General features: G+C 42.6%; 2 protein-coding genes across 3 annotated transcripts; one reads left to right on the top strand and one right to left on the bottom strand.

Moving 5' to 3' along the window:
* Positions 1-116: 116 nt before the first annotated feature.
* vps35l (VPS35 endosomal protein sorting factor like) lies at positions 117-12,408 on the bottom strand. Of its 2 annotated transcripts, none has more exons than XM_063481557.1 (30): positions 12,289-12,408; positions 9,492-9,591; positions 9,194-9,376; positions 8,997-9,116; positions 8,784-8,808; positions 8,296-8,372; positions 8,076-8,204; positions 7,910-7,994; positions 7,777-7,833; positions 7,543-7,639; positions 7,019-7,066; positions 6,744-6,837; positions 6,218-6,418; positions 6,065-6,111; positions 5,754-5,865; positions 4,879-4,995; positions 4,733-4,786; positions 4,562-4,642; positions 4,404-4,466; positions 4,223-4,308; positions 4,049-4,129; positions 3,866-3,929; positions 3,617-3,715; positions 3,453-3,530; positions 3,072-3,186; positions 2,784-2,923; positions 2,495-2,660; positions 770-888; positions 378-527; positions 117-276 (listed from the first exon to the last, which is right to left on the bottom strand). In XM_063481557.1, exons 1-30 carry the CDS (start codon positions 12,360-12,362, stop codon positions 178-180), a joined length of 2,961 nt encoding a protein of 986 aa, XP_063337627.1. In that variant the 5' UTR covers positions 12,363-12,408; the 3' UTR covers positions 117-177. The 2 variants fall into 2 exon arrangements, with proteins under 2 accessions (XP_063337627.1, XP_063337628.1); XM_063481558.1 differs by lacking the exon at positions 12,289-12,408 and adding an exon at positions 11,265-11,303.
* Positions 11,627-19,008, top strand: zdhhc16b (zinc finger DHHC-type palmitoyltransferase 16b). The gene is made up of 10 exons (XM_063481560.1): positions 11,627-11,921; positions 13,939-14,249; positions 14,331-14,525; positions 15,977-16,065; positions 16,157-16,185; positions 16,300-16,433; positions 16,841-16,926; positions 17,015-17,138; positions 17,302-17,372; positions 17,753-19,008. The coding sequence occupies exons 2-10, from the start codon at positions 13,980-13,982 to the stop codon at positions 17,853-17,855; spliced, it is 1,101 nt and encodes a 366-aa protein (XP_063337630.1). The 5' UTR covers positions 11,627-11,921; positions 13,939-13,979; the 3' UTR covers positions 17,856-19,008.
* The last annotated feature ends 14 nt before the right edge of the window (positions 19,009-19,022 follow it).

The following is a 19,022-nucleotide window of genomic DNA, read 5'->3' as shown; positions in this document are numbered from 1 at the left end:
CGTCTTGCAGTCTTGGACAGTCAACACACTAAAGGTGTCAAGGTGATCTGATTCAAGTACTCAGACTATATAAAAGTCTACACACAGACACACAAAACAGGCATATAAAATTCCTTTGTTAGGTTTTATTTACACAAATTTAAATTGAGCAGTGTAACACGTCATTGAGTGTGGAGCTCAGGTGCGAGACTGCAGCGTGAGCCTCTGGACCATATCTGACAGATGAGTCATGTCCGGCTGCTGAGTCTGATGTTTGATGAACTCCAGAGTCCGAACCTACAGCAGACAAAGAAGAAAAGTCAGTGAGGCTGCATTCACAAATAAAGCAGATTTAAAGTGTACAGAGTGGGCCTCAGAGCTCTGACACATGAACTCACGGAGGTGCGGGTCTCGCAGTATCCATGCTTGTGGCTGAGGTTCCAAAGGTTGACTGCCAGCTGGCTCAGCTTGTTGTTCCTCAGATCACCGTGAGCCAGCAGGACACCAAACAGGGAGAAGGCCAGAGCGCCCTGGCGGCGTGTGCTCTGCTGCAAGAGGGTGAGAAATGTATGTCAGCGTGGTTTTCCAGTTTTTGGTTTTCATTCCCACATGTACATGAAGGCAGCATAACTTTGGTTACACAGCATCCAGATTTTGGCAAGCTTGAAATCTGGATTTTCACTAAAACCAGATTATTTTTCTTTAAAATAATTCATTCAGCAGTGGAAGCAGTTGCTTTTTGTTTTTGGTTTTGAATTAAGACTTTAAATCAAAAGCACCGCGTCCTCACCTCATCACGGCCGAGTGTCTTCAGGTGGTCGAGGATCTGTCCAATCAGAGTCTCACACAGCTTGTTGATCTCTGACAGGAATTTGGGATCTCCGCCATAGAGCGTCTCATTAGAATCCACTGAGCCAGGAAACAGAATAATTAGATTAACGGGGAAAACTCCTCACTGTCTTACTACGAATGAAGACAGAATTATTAACCCCCTGTGGAATTTGCAGGACAAGGGCCTTTCAATTTTTCATTTCCTTAGCATTTCTAAACATACTACTAGTATGTTTATACTATACTAGTACTACATACAACTACTTTTTATTTGTGGGGTATTTACATGTTTATCTAAAACATTGTAATATGTAATAGTAATATATTTGCTAATACATAATATAAAATTATATATATATATATATATATATATATATATATATATATATATATATATACACACACACACACACACACACACACACACACACACACACACACGTATGTATCCATATCTAATAACCATGTTAATAAAAAATCTTAATAAGATTGAGGACGATCAGTTACGATAAACAACAGTAAGTTGTAAGTTTGTGTGTTTGTGGAGATGTGCTTGGTTTCAGCCCCTGGCGTCTGATCCAAACTGAGATAAGTCAGAAGCATGTAGCAGATGTCATTAAATGAAGATATATTATTTCTGTGGTAATACATTATTCTCTCTAAAGTCACGTATTCTGTAATAAAACTGATCTAGTGGTTCAGGTGTAGTGATCTTTTGGATTTCCAATTTAAAAATATAGCTTTCTTGGCAATAGAGAGATAAAGAGTGGGTTCCTATATTTCCCAGGAATTTTGTTAAATTCTGTAATACTACCATGTAAGCATAGGGATGGAGATGAAGGGATTCGATAGCCAAGGACAGTGGATGATGTCTTAGGGACCGCCATCCAAAAGGAGGGGAGTGGGAGAAGTAATTGTCTGGCCTGAAGTGCACTGTGAAGTGTCTGTGCTACCTAAACCTTTTAAATATTTTCCTTTGGGTGAGGTGGACCCTATGAAAAGACTCTCTTATGAGAGATGTGTCTAAAGACTGCAGAACAACAGCTGAGTCACGAGTGAATGACTTAGCTAGGACAGGAATTTAAATCTTGAAGTTGACAATCACTAGAACGCTGCTGAGGAATGGACTGGAGAAAAACTCCACTTCTACTGAAGACACATGCTCAAGCCAGACTTAAGTGTACTAAGGAGGACCTGCTGTGGAGATGCATCTGGAACTGGGAATCATGAAGAGAGAAGGATACAGTCAGCAGCAAAACTGGGTCTGGGTGGTCGTCCAAAGCATATGTTGCTACTGCTGAAGAACCACCTCGAGAAGACCAAAGTGAATGTTACTGACTGGGCTGCACAAAGCCACGACTTGAACCCCACTGAAAATCTGTGGAGTGAACTGAAGACCGACATCCGTGCCAGAAGACCATCAAATCTGGAAGAGCTTGAGAGATTCCTTAAAAAAAGAATGGACTGGAATCCCTCTGGAGACGTGTGAGAGACTTGTTGAAAACAGCACTGTCCTCCACTGGACATGTGACAAAAACAGGAAACATCACAAGTAAAAGCTCAACGCGTGAAACTCTTAACTTTTAGGGCTTACAGAAATTAGCCTGGGGAAATCCGTAAAAGAGGAGTCTGTCTTTGTTAGCGGTCTCTGATGTAAATTCAGTGTTTATGTGTGTGCCGTTACCTTTGGGGATAGAGTACAGATAGGTTTCCTGGCTCATGGCTGCCAGCAGGGGCAGAGCACTGATGTAAACCCGCACCTTTGCATCGCTGTTGTCTTCCCAGGTATAATCCTGGACCATGTTGAGCAGACCCCGGACTAAGTAGAGCACCCCATGCTCTGGATGGTCCTGTTAAAAAAACAACAACAACAAAAATCAAAACATTTGTCAAGCTGTACTGAGACAAAAATGGGTGATTACAGGTGTGGTCCGTCTCCTGTAAACCCACCTCTGAACCGTAATGAACCTTACCGGGATAACCAGCAGCGTTGCCAAGAAGCTGTTGATAAAGTCCACGAGGAAGCTTTCAGAAGAGCGAAGTTTTCCCTCCACGCTGATGGAGCGAGGAACCTCCGGAAGAATGCTTACGGCTGCCTTTAGGAAAGCATCGGCTGGAAGAAGGAAGGTGGAGAACGAGTAAGAAAAGGCGTGGGAAGGACAAGAGAAACAGAAATGATCACAATATAGTAAAAACATTAGGGACCCAAGTTTTGATCAACTAAATCTTTAACTTAAATCTCGAATGAGACAGCTACTCACCCTGGGACAGACACTGATTGGCCAAAGCAACCTGACCGGACAACAGGTAGAGGCTGAGTCGACTGAAGATGCTGCTGAGAGACGGGATGGTGATGAAACTGTAGGCGGCACATGCCTAAAAGAGAGAGAGGGAGAGGAAAATTTCATGCAATGTTATTTCTGTAAGAAAGGCCTATAAAAAAAGCTTGCTAGCATTAGCCAAAATGCTAATGTTGAAGCTTAGAAATGCAGAGCCCAGAAAACCACGAGTTACTTTATAATGGGTCTGTCTTTTATATACAGTCTGTGCTTTTTTGACTTTTCCTTTGGCATTGCTAAAAAGTCATCCAAGAGGAACGTACGGTGATGTGAAATGATTAGAGACTGCATCTGTGGACTCACTCTGACGAAAGCAGCGGTCTTGCGGGAGTGATTCCCTCTCATCACCCTCCTGGTCTCCATGGCCAGCTGGTTCACCGTCTGTAAACAACAAGGTTACATGAAGGAGATGGCGTTGTGGCTTCTGTCACTTAATGCTGAAATGCCAAACACAAACACAGGCTTACATGAATGAGTTGCACCAGGACAGGCTCCAGGTTACAGAAGGTGGCTCTAGCCTCCACACAGAAACTCAACTGCTGCTCAAAGTCACGACCAAAGGAAACCTGAAGTCCAGAGAAAAAAAAATTTAACCCCAAAATTGAAACAAAAACAACAGATGCAAACACAATGCAGATCAAAATAATGCAATACAAGAGGCCGAAACAGCAGTTGTGATTGTTGTTGACATAATATAATAGATGTGATAATCTCACCATGCGGATGAAGCCGATGATCAGCAGAGCCAAAGATCTTTTCTCGTCTTCGAGAGTAAGAGCACTTCAAGACAAAGAGAAAAATAAATGCATTACCGCACGAACACAGCTGAAACGACGACTTTAAGTCACAGATATAAAAGTAGCATACGTCTGTATAATACACACAAACGAATACCCTACTTGACAGAGTCGTGCATGGTCTTGCAGATGTGCAGCATGGCGTTGAGGATCACCGGGTCTCTGGTGAGCTCCACCTGATGTCTAAAGGCCGGAGAAAAGAGTAGAACATCAATACAAAACATCAACGTTTCTGCCACAACTCTCAATAATCTCATGACTTTAATGAACTCTTACTTGATGAAGACCTCCATGATGGATTTGCAGACCTCCACCCTCACACTGTCCTTCTGGAACATGTCCAGGAACGGCAGGAATCGCTCCTGAAGAACCGAAAAGAGCAAAAACTGAAAATGTAGCTCGACTTATGGCACTGGAATCACAGTTTCATCGTGCAGCTCAAGCTGTAGAAGCTCACCATGGAGAAGAGGATGGAGAAGTCGTGGAAGTAGGTGAGGATCTTCCTGATCACTGACTGCAGCTACATGCAGAACAAAAACAAAACAGTTAGTACAGAGCAGAAGTAAAGAGGCGGATGGAGAGTAGCCGAGATTCAGGGAAGCATCGTGCACCAACCTGAGGGTAGGCGTCCTCGAATGCTCGGTCAGGGGTCATGTGTTTGATGATGTCAGCCAAAATCGTGTTGACCTCCCGTTTCTGACAGTCACGCAGAGAGAGGATTAAGAAAGGTAGTGCATTTCCAAAACATAAATAAATAAAATTTGTGTTTGACTGCTTTCTACTTACTGTAAAGTGTCTGCAGGTAAACTCCACCCAGATTTCAGCACAGTTGATGTAGTCCTGCAAACCAAAATGAGATTTTCAGTAACAATCTGGAACATTCTGGCAGGAATAACGGGACCTTTTGAAAACTACTGTCAGCGGTTCAGAACCTGAGGACTGCGGACTTTGGTGATGACTTTCCAGGCTTCATTCAGGATCGTCAGCCTCTCGGATTCTGGAGGATCGGCAGACGCCAGGCTGCGACCCAGAGAGCCAAACAACAGATGCTGAAAAGGAGACAAAATTCATTACAAAAAGATTTAGACAATGACCTGAACTTCTGCCTCTATCCTTTCAATATTTTAATGACTTTATTACCCAATGAGATTGATTTTTCATACTCGTTGTGAATTATGTGAAGGTGTAATGACTACTTTTTCTTCAGCTTTTATAAACCTTCCCATTAAATTATTGGCAGTAATGAACTTTCACCAGTTCATTGTGTTGACTATAATCCTGGAGGAGCTGTAGAGGAAACAAAGAGGCTACAGATCTGGATCTGATCCAGCCATCATCATGGGAAAGGAGTGGAGAGAATTTGTCATCAGTGTTGCTGTTTGAATCCAGCTGGAATCAACACACTGTCTGGATTCCTCCATCAGCTGATGCAGAGGCCATGTGACTGTGGCTGTGGCTGTAGACCTTCTGCATCACTTCCTGCACATATAGCTGAGCACATCAGTTTCATTTCCACTGACCTCATACCAACAATACCTGCATTCATTTTAGCTTTGAGCTCCTTATTGTGTCCATATTTAGACTTTAATTCACTGAGCTCTGAGATGATTTTTGTGGTGTAATTGTTTTCCCTTTCCAAGCTGTTTTGCTCTGGGATATTTTAATTATGTTACTGCTAAGTTGTTTTTCATAAGTATTTTTTATCTTGTACTTATTTCCCCACATCCAATAAACAGAAGATGACTTCTTTGTTTTTAACCAAGGTAAGAAAAAAAAAAGATGCAGTGAACATGAAATGTTTTCTGACCTTTGGGAAGCCGGCCTCGTCGCAGTCTTTGATCATACCGATGAAGTCTGTGGCTCTGGCTGCAACAAATTCTGGCCTGAACGCCCTCATTACTGAATTCAAAAGCAAAGCACTGTGGGAAAGCAAAGATGAATTAGTGCTGTGCCATACATTTTGTGACAACTTTAGCTAAACCCATGCTAATTATATCTTAAATGAAGTTTGTCTAAAATAACGGTCATTTCTATGAAATAAAAGGATCATGACACTTCCAGGTAAATCACATGACAAGAAACAGCTACTAATAATTTTAATAATTTTAAAGCACTCACTTGTTTCCCAGTTTCTTGCATCTCTCCATCATCTCTGTTAGCAGAGACTGAAACAGAAACACAAGCAGCATTAAAAGCAGAAACATCACTGAGTTTGTGCCCCTGCGACGCTCTCACCGAGCTCCACTTTTTCAATAAAGTCTAAGTAAATACCTCTGGAGCTCTGTACGCGATACACTGCAGGATCCAGCTGATGGCAGGTGAGTAGAGTGTCAGGTACTCGGGCATCTCCACCCTCTGCAGCACCAGCTGGGCCCGGACGTTCTCGCTGCTGATCTGTCGAAAAGTGCCAAGCAGGTCGAAGAAGTTGCGGTTCAGGCTGTCTTTCAGGTGGGGGGCCACCTCCATGCCCACCTGGAAAGAAGGATATAGGTGTCAAACAAAGCTGGTAAACAGGGCAAGTCAAAAATAGCATTGTTCATGCATTTGCAGCATTTTTTTATGGCAACTGTTCTGGACAGGGGGAGTTGCAATATGCTCACTCAGAAAAAAAGAGGGCATCAACGACAAACGACAGGAGACAGAAATAAGTCAGAAATAACATGAAGGAGAGAAGCTGGGGTCACAGTGGGTTGCAGATGTAGCAACAATAGCCTAAATAGGACACCCCACAAACACAATCAGGAAGGTAGGGAAATTAAGGAAAGACGAGCAGAAGACCGAGCAGAGTCCATCTCACCCTGCAGAGGTAAGCTCTGGCATATGCAGCCACCAGAGGATCTCCAATCCCTCTGACCATGGCAGTCAACCGAGGAAGGGTCTCCTGAATGCCGCTGTGGACAGTGGCAGGACAGATGGTGTTTTCTTTATGTCAAACAATTTTGTTCCAGTTTACAAACATGGTTGATGCATCACAGCTATTAAAATGACATTTTCCAAATATTATTGCTAAATCTTTACGTATCCTAAAGAGAAATCATTGTGGAAACTGGCTGATAAACTGTGAGGACTCACGATTTGTTGAGGAACCGGTTGCACTTGAGAATGGCAGCTTCAACATAGCTGTATCACGAGGTTAAAGAACCAAATTTACATACAAATTACTTACAAACATACATAGCTGAGCCACTTTGCATTTAATCGTCAGTTATTATTAATATCTGGTTCTCTTTCAAAGTTTGTGTTTTTGGCCTGTCTCCCTCCCCACACCTCTAACCGGTCACAGCAGATGGGCGCTGCTCCCTGAGTCTGGTTCTGCTGGAAGTTACTTCCTGCTAAAAGGGAGTTTTTCCTTCACACTCTCACAAAGCGCTTGCTCATAGGGGTCAGTTGTCGATTGTTGGTGTTTTCTCTGTATTATTGTAAGGTCTTTACCTTACATTATAAAGTGCTTTGAGGTGACTGTTGTTGTGATTTGGTGCTATGTAAATAAAACTGAATTGAACTTGATTTTAAAACCAGGTCTGTGGGTGAATGATACTCCTGCCAAAAGCAAACTATGAACAGAAATCCTTCTGAGTGAGGGTGTTGAAGGATACAGTCTGGGAAGGAGCTCTCTGATGGAGGCGATCTTGTAGAACCAGTTGAGGCACGTCTCCTTTGCGGTGTCATTCACATCTTCAACTGTGAAATTATCTGAGGTGGCAAACAAAAGTCAAATGTGAATTAACAAAAACTAAATCAATGCAACATGACTTCAGAAGGTGCAAGGATCGTCCAAATGCTATGAAGAATTTAAAGCTTTAAGCTGATTGTCAGCATTTCCACTTTACCTGGTAAAGGTCGTGGGTCTGAACACATGGTCCAGATCCTGTCGTACACCAGCCGGCCTGCAAACAACAAGGACCTGAGTCACAAAACTCACACATTGTTCAGGTTCAACTGTGGAAAATTATCTTTACTGACCAAATGTGTCAAGAATATCAGTGATGAGAACAAATTTGCTGGGGTAGAACTGGATCACCGAATTGTCGGACAGAAGCTTGGAGCACTGCAGCACAGATCACAGATCAGGGGTGATATTTATTAAGGCGACACCAGTTAAAATGAGCACCAATTAAATAAACATTACCTGGATGACAATCTTCAGGGCTTTGACCTTCTGGTCAGAGGACCAGGCCTCCTTTAGGGACTGGTTCAGCTCCTCGATGCGGTTGGCGTAATCCTGTTGCGAGAGGTTCAGCAGCTCTCTCTGGGAGCCCTGCACACACACAGGCAAGAAGATCCAATAACATCCCCCATCGTATTTCTTGAAAGAATAATGCAAGGCCAGCCAACAGTGGGACGCCTACCTCCTCTAGATCATCCAGCTCCTCCAGACGAGTGCGAACCTTCTCTGAAACAGCCGATCCTTGACTGGTGGCTTTTCCTAGTGAAAACAGGAAGTGATGTATAAGTTGTGAAGTTAAAGACCAAATAACAACTTAATAACTGATGCTGACATTCTTTTTGTTTGCCCATTTTGTTTTCGCTGCCATTTACGGTTATGATAGACAGAAAAAAGCAATTTGGAATGATTTAGGTAGTAAAATGAATATAGTCTGACGCTGTCACAGGATTTATTGATACTACAGATAACTACAGACACTGAAAGCATTCAGAAATTTTCTAAAATTATTATATGTGATAGTGCTGTGTACTGTATTTATTCTTATTTTATTTTATTCTAATTTTTGCTTCATAACTTTGCACTGTCCACTTCCTGCTGTGACAAAACAAATTTCCCACGTGTGGGACTAATACAGGTTATCTTATCTTATCTTAAACAGGTTGCTCTTACCTCTGTCGGAGCCCATGAACAGATTCTAGGGAGAAAAAACAAATTATAATTAAATTTTAGAACATCCAAAAAAGTGCTAAACTCTCTTGAATATTTTGTTCATTGGTGAAGCCATCAGGTTCATTTCCACTATGTTTTCAAGCAGCGTTAAACTATGAGACAGCAGGCCCTTGGGTAAGAGGTACAGCCCTGCTGCTACGATAGAGGACTCACTATGGAGAGTTTTTCGGTGGTGGTGAACCTGGCCAGGATTTCCCCTCGCTTCAGTGACCAAGGTTCAAAATCTGGTCCCACTGCCTCTTCTTCCTTCTCTCTCTTCCTCCTCCCCAGGTCCTGAAAGCACATCTTTATTTAGCTTCACTTTCAAATGAGCACATGCTTCAGGATTTACATTTGTCCAAGTCACTGACTCCTGTGGAGCTGCTGTGGGACATGGCTGGCGTCTCGCCGGCCGAGGCCGCGGCAAACATGGACAGGGGGTCGGTCCCGTCCAGCATGGAGCTCAGAGGGTCTGGCGGTGCTGAGGAAGAGGAGGATGAAGAGGAAGAGGTGCTGCCTTTGCGGGTCCCGCGGCGGGTCTTTGTATCGGTCACCTGGACGGATTGAGAGAGGGTCAAACCTGTCACAGGCCCATTAAAAAACCACAACAATATTTTTGCATGTTTTCAGTGAATTAAAGCTAATAGAGATGCAGCTCAACACTGATACCATGATGGGTTTGAGTGGGTGGTAGTCTCCAAAATCAACAAGAGCGGCCTCAAGACGACACCTCTGCAGCTCTGTGTCATAGTTGCGGCCATGCGAACGCCTGGTTGCAAAAGAGATAGACAGCTTTTTGGTCCTGCTATCGTTGATAAAGCACTGACGAACACGACCCAGTCATACAAACAAAGCTAAACTAATTATGGCACAACTCTGTGAAAGAAAGGCATAGAATATGTGAAATTGCAAAGAAGTTGTCTGATTTCATCATCTGTGGTTCATAATTAAAAGTCTAAAAGAATCTGGAGAAATAAATGTAAGGAAAGTGAATGGCTGCCACATTTCTGAGAAATATGTTGGATATCTACACTGATAAGGACTGTGTAATGTGTAAGGAGTGAAAGGATGGTACAGTATCAACCTACAGACGGCTAAAAGCTTCAAAACACACAAAATTTGATTTCGCTAACTCAAAACTGTACTCAGTAGTTTGTATAGCCCCCACATGCTTGTAGGTATGTCTAACAATGTTGGGGAATGCTCCTGATGAGATGATGGATAGTGTCCAGGGGGATCTCCTCCGAGATCTGGACTAGGGCATCACTGAGCTCCTGGACAGTCTGGGGTGCAACCTGACAGAGGCAGTTGGACCAAAACAAAGTCCAAGAGGTGTTCTACTAAATTTAAGTCAGGCAAGTGTGGAAGCCAGACATCGGTATCATCCTCAAGGAACTGCCTGCATACTCTCAACACATGAGGCTGGGCATTGTTGTGCACCAGGAGAAATCTGGGACCCACTGCACCAATGTAGGGTTCAAAGGTTTCATCTTGATACCTAATGGCAGTCAGGGTGTCACTGCCTGTAGAGTTAGAGTGCGCGTCCATCCATGTATATGTCTCCCAAAAGCATTGCTGAGCCACCACCCACCATACCACTCACAGTGAACAACATTACAGGCAGCATCAAGTTCTCGATAACTTCTACAGACTCTTTCATGCCTGTCACATGTGCTCAGGTTGAACCTGCTCTCATCTGTGAAAAGCACAGGGTGCCAGTGGACCTGCCAGTTCTGGTACTCTATGGAAAATGCCAGTGTAAATGCCACAGTGCCGTGCAGTGAGTACAGGGCCCACTAGACCATGCTGGGCAATCAAGCCAGCTTCATGCAGTTTGTTTCTGATTGTTTGGTCAGAGACATTGACACCAGTGTCCTGCTGACAGTTCTCATCCTGCTCCTCACAAAAGAGCAGATAGTGAGCCTGCTGATTGGTTAAGGACCTTCTCCGGGCCTGTGTCCTGAAATCACCTTCATGCTCTTGAGACTGTGCTAGAAGACATACCAAAACTTGTGGCAGTGGCACGTATTAATATGCCATCTTGGAGGAGTTTGACTACCTGTACAATCTCTGTAGGGTCCAGGTATCGCTTCGTGCGGCCAGCAGTGACAATGACCCTAGGCAAATGCAAAACTAGTGAAAAATCGTCAGAAAAGACGAGGAGGGAAAAATGTCGCTATAAGCCAGAATTACACCGTAACTGAAGAAGGCGTCTGATTCAAAGTCACAGTCATAATAATACCATAAAAAGCTTCTTCGTCTTTAATGTTATGTTGCAAGCCTGAAAAAAGTTGACATTTAGTTTACGACGCTAACTGAACATTAAACGCACGACAATCGTATCTACACAACATGTGTGTGCTCAGGCGTGGCTCAGTGTTTAAATACTAAAGATTTAAGTTGTTAATAAACCGTTTTTAAAATAAGAAGACAGCATCTTACCACTGCACCGCAGCCATTTTTCTGCATCATATGACACCTCAAGCCTCAGCTCGGAAGTTAATTTAATTTGGGTGGTTTTTTTCCACAGTCGAGGGGTTAGTTAAATATCTATCGCCGCCACACTTAATGGATACCGCTGTGAATATGTATTTAAGTTTCATTTATAATTTTTTACGAAGACAGCGTGATTTAAGAGGCATTTTAATGAACTATCGCAAAATACAACTTCATTTCCCAGGATACATTGCGAGCTTTCGACGCGCTTTCGCCACAGAAGAGAACAAATAGACAGGAGGCGCCTCTTTGGAACAATATACCGGGTAGCGACTTTTTATGTTTAACGCTACTGATTTTTCCATAATTCTGACTGTTGCTGTCAACTCCTGGCACACTTTTCCTTACAAATATTTTACAGATATCTGTAGGAGGAGCCTACAGATATAGGGGGAGAAATATCTGTAGTAGGAGCCAGAACAGAACAAGCTGCCAGCTTTGCTGCTGTCAAGCAACTCATCCCGTTAATACACGATCTTCTTCGTGAGTCTCGCGCTTACAGTCTGATTGCTGCAGTCAGAGGAGTAGCTGCAGGTTCCAGTTCAGCCGAACCATGACCTGACCGTGGTGCTGCAGGTCTGTCTGCCCAGTTCTCCTGACCAGGTACAGTCTAGCGATGTTAGGTTTGGCTCGGGGCGGCAAATAGTTTCTATTAAAACAAACACGTAAGGCTGGCGTTTGGAAGCGGCTACAGTTAGCTAGCAGCTAGCCAGCTAGCGTTAAAGTGTGATATGTCTGACTGTTTGGATATAATGGACACGAGTCAAACTGGTTGTAGTCATGTGGCCATTAGTAATACTGTTTTGTCTTTTATATGTAGACTTCATCAGTCATAACCAGTCACTGTGAGAAACATGTTTTTTTTTTGTTTTTTTTAATATATATATATAATAACATTAAAACCAATAGCAGAACTGTGATTTGATAAACTTTGAACTGTGGTGGGATCTGAGCACAATGTATGGCTTACATGTCAAAGTGATGACCAAGTGGAGACCTCTTGTGTTCATTTGACTCAGCCAGACCTTCTTGTGAAACATCCATCAGTTTCCATTCATCCAGCAGCGCAGTGTAGACGCTGGTATGATGATTTTTATAATATGATAACACGAAAGTGTTCTTGTGTTCTTCTGATCTCACTTCATGTCAAGCTGAAGGTGGCAAAGAGTCAGACTCTGATTCACAGTCTCCATTAGTTTTATAACTTGAAGCTGAAGACGTGAAATAAAAACCTTTCATCCAGCACCATGATCAATAATGCGCAAACCACATCACAGTCACTAAAGCTGCTATCAAAGGGACTGAAGACAGGGCTATACTTAAGATTATCTCAGTGTCTGTGTTCTATTAATCAGTTTCAGAAATAGTGAATGATATTCTTTGAGCATTTCCAATATCCAGAATCCAAAATGGTTAGTCCAAAAACATGAAAAAGCAAGCTGCTGACTACAAGTGAAAAATATCAGACAATCCCCCCTCCTCCTCTCTGACTCACAGAAGACAGTGCAGAGGAAGAGGACAAAGTAAAGCTTATTATAGTGAGACTGTTAGGTAGTGACCTTATTCTATCTAAGTCCAGATTTAGGGCAGCAGGTTGCCATAGAGACTGCTTCTTCTCCCATGAATCCCCCATCTGTGTGGCACGAGCTCCTTCTGTCTGTCAGATACAACCATGCACGTTAATATTATGCCCTTCAAACACCCTTCAAACGCCCACCATCCTTCCTGTGCAGTGGTGAGACTCGTTCAACTTGTCACACAACCAGAAATCGTGTTCGCACTGTTTATTGCTGAAGTAAAGGCCCTCTCAACAAGAATTTGTCTAATGTTTCTGTATGGTACATGTAGTCCCTGACTTATGTGATTATGTTAAACTTGATAGATCTGTACATGTCACATTTTCTGTTTTGTTAGTCTTTCCTTGAACATGTGTGGTACAAACAGAGACTACGTATAGGCCTGATTTAATTTGTAATGAGAATACCTGTTGCTGGATGTCCCGTCTTATTTTCATCTTCTTTTAAATGTAAATAATGAGAGATGCGCTCTCATTATTAATGCCATCCTGTTTTGGAGAACCTGAACAAGTCTTATCTGTGTAACCAATACTCACTTTCATGACCCGATGCTCCAGGATCAGGTGGCCACTTTATTTTCCTTAAGACGTCCGTTTGCGTTTCCCTCTTATAAGGTTACCAATCTGCATCTCCCCTGAGAGTCCCCAATAGGTTTTTGGCCTGCAGATGAAGATTTGCCTTCAATTATTAAGAGGAGAAGTTTATTTGTAGGGGCTGATGGGCGTAACTCCTTACCTGATAGCCCCTGCCTTGTGTGCTTTGATGGGCATATGTCACACAGGAGATGCTGTTACTGTACTTGAGTAACTTCAGTGTTTTCTAGGGAAAGGGAACACTTTCTGGGAATGGGATCCCTTCTCCTCTATAAAGATCACTAGTCTTCCTGTTGCCTGCCTTCTCAGATACACTGGGAGCTCTCAACAAGCACTTGGTGACGATGGAAAGCTCCGCATCTGTCAGGCTGCGTTACGAGGAGCTGCTGTTTTATGCGGCCTGTGTTTCTAACTGCTGGTCTGTGTGTCTGTGTGTCTGCGTGTGTTTAGAAGGCAGAGTGTGTAGGAGAGGAGGCAGTGGCAGTGGTGGCATGCGTGTGAGCAGCAGCTGGAGGTGGCAGCTCTCCCGAGCCATGCGACTGGTGCTGCGCTGGTGCTGGCTGTGCCGCACGCAGAGGGGGGGCCAAGGCGGGGGTACGAAAGCGGGGATCGGCGGCAGGTTGTCAGAGGTGTGGCGTTACAGCAAGCTCCTGCTCAAGTCGCTGTACTTCAACAGCCTCACCAACTCAGACACTCTGCTGGACTGTGCTTTTGAACCCGTCTATTGGATTGTGGACAACGTGACCCACTGGTTTGGAGTGGTAAGCTCACTTCCCTCCTCTCTTGATTCCCACGACTGCTGCTGCTTTCCTTAATCGTTTTTCCTTCTCTTACCCTCCCAGGTGTTTGTCTGTCTTGTCGTCTTGCTGACATCCTCAGTTGTGGTCATCATCTACCTGTTTGTCCTGCCCACAATCGTCAGCACTTACCCTGCACACTGGATTGTGTGGCACCTCTGTTGTGGCCACTGGCTTCTCATTATGGTGGTGTTCCATTATTACAAAGCGACCACCACCTCTCCAGGACACCCACCAAAGGTAGGAGTCACACTCCTCAGAGGCTGACATAGTGACTTATTCTGCTGCCATCATTGATTTTTACATTTTTTTAAGTACAAATGTGAATACTTTTTAACATTTAAAACATTTCTTTTTTTGGTTTATGCGTTAGTTTGTAGGTATTTTTTGAAGTAGGGTGATTATATTTCAAAGACTGTATAATTGAATACTTTTTGAATATTAACAAATCAAAAAATCATAAAGTAAAAATCTACATACAATGCTGTGCAAAAGTATTTTCCTCCCTTTCTGATTTCTTAGGGGTTTTTTTGCATATTTGTCACACTTACATGTTTATATGTTACATAACCCAAGAAAATGAATTTTTTTTTAAATGATTTTATTTAATTAGGCAGAAGTTATCCAAACTTACCTGCCCCTGTGTGGAAAGGTAGTTGCCTCCTAAACCTAATAACTGGTTGTGCCACCCTTGGTAGCAAGAATTGCAGTCAAGCATTTGTAATAATTAGCTATGTGGCTTTCTAATCGCTGTGGAGGAATTCTTTTGATTCAGTCACACTGGACAGTTTTTGAGCACGAACGGTCGGTTTAAGGTCATGCTAAAGCGTCTCGATCAGATTGAAGTCTGGACTTTAACTTCAAAACCTTCAGTTTGTCTTTTTGAGCCTTTTGAAGGTTGACTTGCTGGTGTGTTTACCATTGTCCTGCTGCATACCCATGTGTTCTTGAGCTTCAGGCCATTAACTGATGGTTAGAAATTCTGTGTTAGTTTTACGTCAGATGTAACCTTTTGTCTCATCAGAATATTTGCCCAAAAGACTTGGGGATCATTAAGATTGAGACTGGCCTTTGTGTTCTTTTTGATCAGCAGTGGTTTTCTCCTTGGATCCCTCCCGCGGAGGCCATTTTTGCCCAATCTTTCTTATTGTTGTATTATGAACTCTGACTTTAACCGAGACAAGTTGAAGCCTGCTTTAGATGTTGTTCTGATTCTTTTGTGACGACCTGGATGAGCCGTTGCTGCACTCTTGGAGTGACCTTTTTTCCCTTAATGAATGAAATCTTGACTTTAAATACTGCGTTTTGTATTTACTCAGGTTACCTTTGTCTAATATTAAAATTTGTTTCATCTGAAATATTCAAATAGTCAAAAAATGTAGAAATGAGAAAAGGCAAAAACCTTTTCACAAAACATAACATTGTAACAAAAGACATCAAACCTGTGAAATAATTTACTAAGGTCAAAAAAAAGTGAGAAGTAGGTAAAGTTTTTTTTTATAAACACTTATACAATTTGACTTTTTAAAAGCAGAGTATTTGCCCCTGATGGTCATTAGAAAGAATGCAGGTTTATGACCCAGTGGTCCATCTTTCCATCTTTTATGTACAGGCTGTGGTATTTTCTTCTGAAGATGACAGAAGAGCTTTTGTCAAGCTTTTGATTGTCTGCATTTTTATTTCTATTTTAGGACAAAAGTCCCTTCCCTTCTGTGTCCATCTGTAAGAAATGCATCACTCCCAAACCACCAAGGACACACCACTGCAGCATCTGCAACGTGTAAGTTCTTCACGTAGTTCCAATGTGGAGAGTTGGCGTGTTTTATATTTTTGTTTTCTTTTATCATATTAAAATGTTTGCTATATTGCAGGTGTGTTTTGAAGATGGACCACCACTGTCGTATCCTTTGAGCGAGGAAAAACTCACGAAAATGACTTTTATTCTGTTCACATTTTGTTTTGGTATCTCCTGGTGTTCCCGCTTGTTACATGTATTGAACTGAGCTCTTTCCAGCCTGGTTGAATAACTGCGTGGGCCATTTCAACCATCGCTACTTCTTCTCCTTCTGCGTCTACATGACCATGGGCTGTATCTACTGCAGCATCAGCAGCAGGAACTTGTTTCTGGATGCCTACAACGCTGTAGAGGTAAGGCTCGATAAGGAAAGATTCAACCATCCATATGTTTGGGTGGCGTTTTCGTCTTGGCAGCTGCATCTCATTGTTCCAGTTCAACTGAGATCCATTCTGACACGACATATTCCTTTAAGCAGGTTTTTCTAGGTATTATTAATACTACCCCTCTGCACAGTTTGGGTGAGGAGCTATGAGGAAATAATTTGCCTCCGTCAGTAAAGCATGATTTGCAAAATTTGAGCTCATGTAACAAACAACAAAGGGAAACACCTTCTGCTTTTATTCTTACTCTGATTAAGGACCTCAAGGGTGCCAGCTGGTAAACAAAACTGTAGGCTTTGGATAGTAACGTTAAAGGAGCAGTTCAGCACAAAATACAAACTTTGGACACTACTAACTGTCCTTCCTGTCCACCTCAGACTTACTATCAGACCCCTCCTCCGGACTACAGTTTCACAGAAACCACTGCTCATAAGAGCATCATCTTCCTCTGGGTGCTGACCAGGTGTGAGACACTTTACCTTTTCAAAAAGTCCATAATGCCACTTGTATAGTGCAAATTGTAATATGCCCCTTCTCCCTCTTCCCTGCAGCTCTGTGGCAGTCGCTCTGGGTGGACTCACCCTGTGGCATGCCATGCTTATCAGCAGAGGAGAAACCAGCATAGAGCGGCATATCAACCGCAAAGAAGCCAGAAGATTGAAGGAGAAAGGAAAGGTACGTGCACTCCTGTGCAGAGTCAGTTGCTATATGTGAGCAAAAGTTTAGTCTTTTATTGGACAAACCAGTTAAAGTTCACCAGACATGAATCCTACATAGGAACAAAATTCAAACTCATCGAGGGTCTCTGAAAATCCTGTTTTCTTCTTTTCCTAAACAGGTGTTCCGAAATCCATATCATCACGGTAAAATGAACAACTTGAAGCTACTGTTTGGTGTGCAGAAGAGGAGGTGAGCTCCGTCACTGCTTCAGCTTTTGGGGATTTTGATGAATATGTGCAAGTATTCCATTTAGAGAGAGGTTCTTATTAGTCATAGCTGGGATCATGTGCTCAATACAAACTATTATTCCACCTGTTTTTCTAACTGCATAAAGAAAAAGAATGGGAAAATATTTTTATATTAAATTGACACATTTGATGGTTTTCATGCAAAGCCAGCTGACAGGTTTCTTTCAGTGTTGTGCTTACTGAAAAGCAGGGACACAAATTACCACTGTTATATGTATGATTTTTGAAATTATCAGTTGTATCCCCTTCAAAAGATCACAGCTTTGTCATCTTTCATTGTTTTCAGTCACATTTCATGCCATCTGTTCTTCTGTTCCTCAGTCACTGGCTCACACGGGTCCTCTTACCCTCCAGCCATCTTCCCTGCGGGGACGGCATCATGTGGGACTGCACCTTCGCCAGGAGAGACCCCATGGCCATCTGACTTTCAGCCTTTTAATGTCGTACCATATAAAAAAAACTTCAAACCTGCATTTATAACCAGCAAAGAAGAAAAGACTGTGGTTACACAGATCAACAGCCTTTTGCTGTGTCTGTATCAACACTGATAAAAGTGGAGAAACACAGGAGTGTCTCAACTTCTTAGATCCAACTGTCACTTTTCCAGCATTGTACAGTGAGACTAAGCTGTGACTGCAGAGCTGTCGACTGATCTGATTCACGGATGCTGCTGGTCAGCATCTCAGTAACGCCTCGTTCACACAACTTTTATTGAAGAGGTGATGAAATGTTGTGGGATTCTGTTACACAGTGTGGTTTGGCACCATCACAGGAGCCAAAGTTAAAGCTTGTTAATGGTGCTATGTGTTGCATACAGTACAGCACGTTTAAAAAAAACCAAAACTATATTTTATCGTTATTAAGTGAAGACCTGAAAGTCATGTCGGCAGACTGTTTACAGCAGACTCTTCTCGGTTCATGCTGTAAAGCAGACTTGCACATTTCCCCTCAATCTGACTTTAGCTTTTAAAAGAGAGCGTGCCACCTTAATGTGCTTTTTATTAATTAGTGATAAAAGTGCAAAACACGGCAACATTAGCAGCTGAGACTGTATCAATCTCCAGCTCTGTTTAAGGATCGGCGTCTTCAAAATAACAGACGATAGCTGCGGGAGGCAAATCGTGAAAACATTATTTAAGAAGTGTTGTGTTAGTATTTAAATAATTGTTATTTGTAAATTGTTTTTAATACTGACTACTCTACATGTGTTTCAAAAACCATCCCCTGGCATTACTGGGAGCCACTGACCTGAACTCATTTCTTGGTGCCAAAGACGAGTGAAAAACCAACTACACAACTCTTGATTTCACAGAACCTTAAACACAGACGTGGTTGTGTGCCTTGTTTGGTTATTCAGCCTTGAAATGTGTGAATCAGACACTGAAATATTATTCTGTCATTTTTTTTTCCTCCCCTAAAGCCACATTTTCATATCGGCAACCTCATGATGGTTTTGGAGGCTCTGCAGTTGCCATAGAAACAGACATCCAGCTGTGATAGTGTTGGAGCTGTGCTCTGATTTCATTTATCTTGCCTTCTTAAAATAAAACAAGGTTTTGATAGTTCTGGGTTGACGTGTTTCCGTTTTTAG

Source organism: Pelmatolapia mariae, linkage group LG8, assembly GCF_036321145.2.
Source record: "Pelmatolapia mariae isolate MD_Pm_ZW linkage group LG8, Pm_UMD_F_2, whole genome shotgun sequence".
Lineage (NCBI taxonomy): Eukaryota > Metazoa > Chordata > Actinopteri > Cichliformes > Cichlidae > Pelmatolapia > Pelmatolapia mariae.
The sequence above is the reverse complement of the archived record's forward strand: the minus strand, read 5'-3'. Positions and strand labels throughout refer to the sequence as shown.

Excerpts from the sequence above, each read along its gene's own strand:
- vps35l (XM_063481557.1), bottom strand. The coding sequence starts at position 12,362 with ATGGATGTTTCACAAGAAGGTCTGGCTGAGTCAAATGAACACAAGAGG. Across the intron at positions 6,112-6,217 it reads TCGCGTACAGAGCTCCAGAG|TCTCTGCTAACAGAGATGAT; the intron begins GTATTTACTTAG and ends TTTCTGTTTCAG. Across the intron at positions 4,643-4,732 it reads TTACCTGCAGACACTTTACA|AAACGGGAGGTCAACACGAT; the intron begins GTAAGTAGAAAG and ends CGTGACTGTCAG.
- zdhhc16b (XM_063481560.1), top strand. The coding sequence starts at position 13,980 with ATGCGTGTGAGCAGCAGCTGGAGGTGGCAGCTCTCCCGAGCCATGCGA. Across the intron at positions 16,186-16,299 it reads GAAGATGGACCACCACTGTC|CCTGGTTGAATAACTGCGTG; the intron begins GTATCCTTTGAG and ends AGCTCTTTCCAG. Across the intron at positions 16,434-16,840 it reads ATGCCTACAACGCTGTAGAG|ACTTACTATCAGACCCCTCC; the intron begins GTAAGGCTCGAT and ends TGTCCACCTCAG.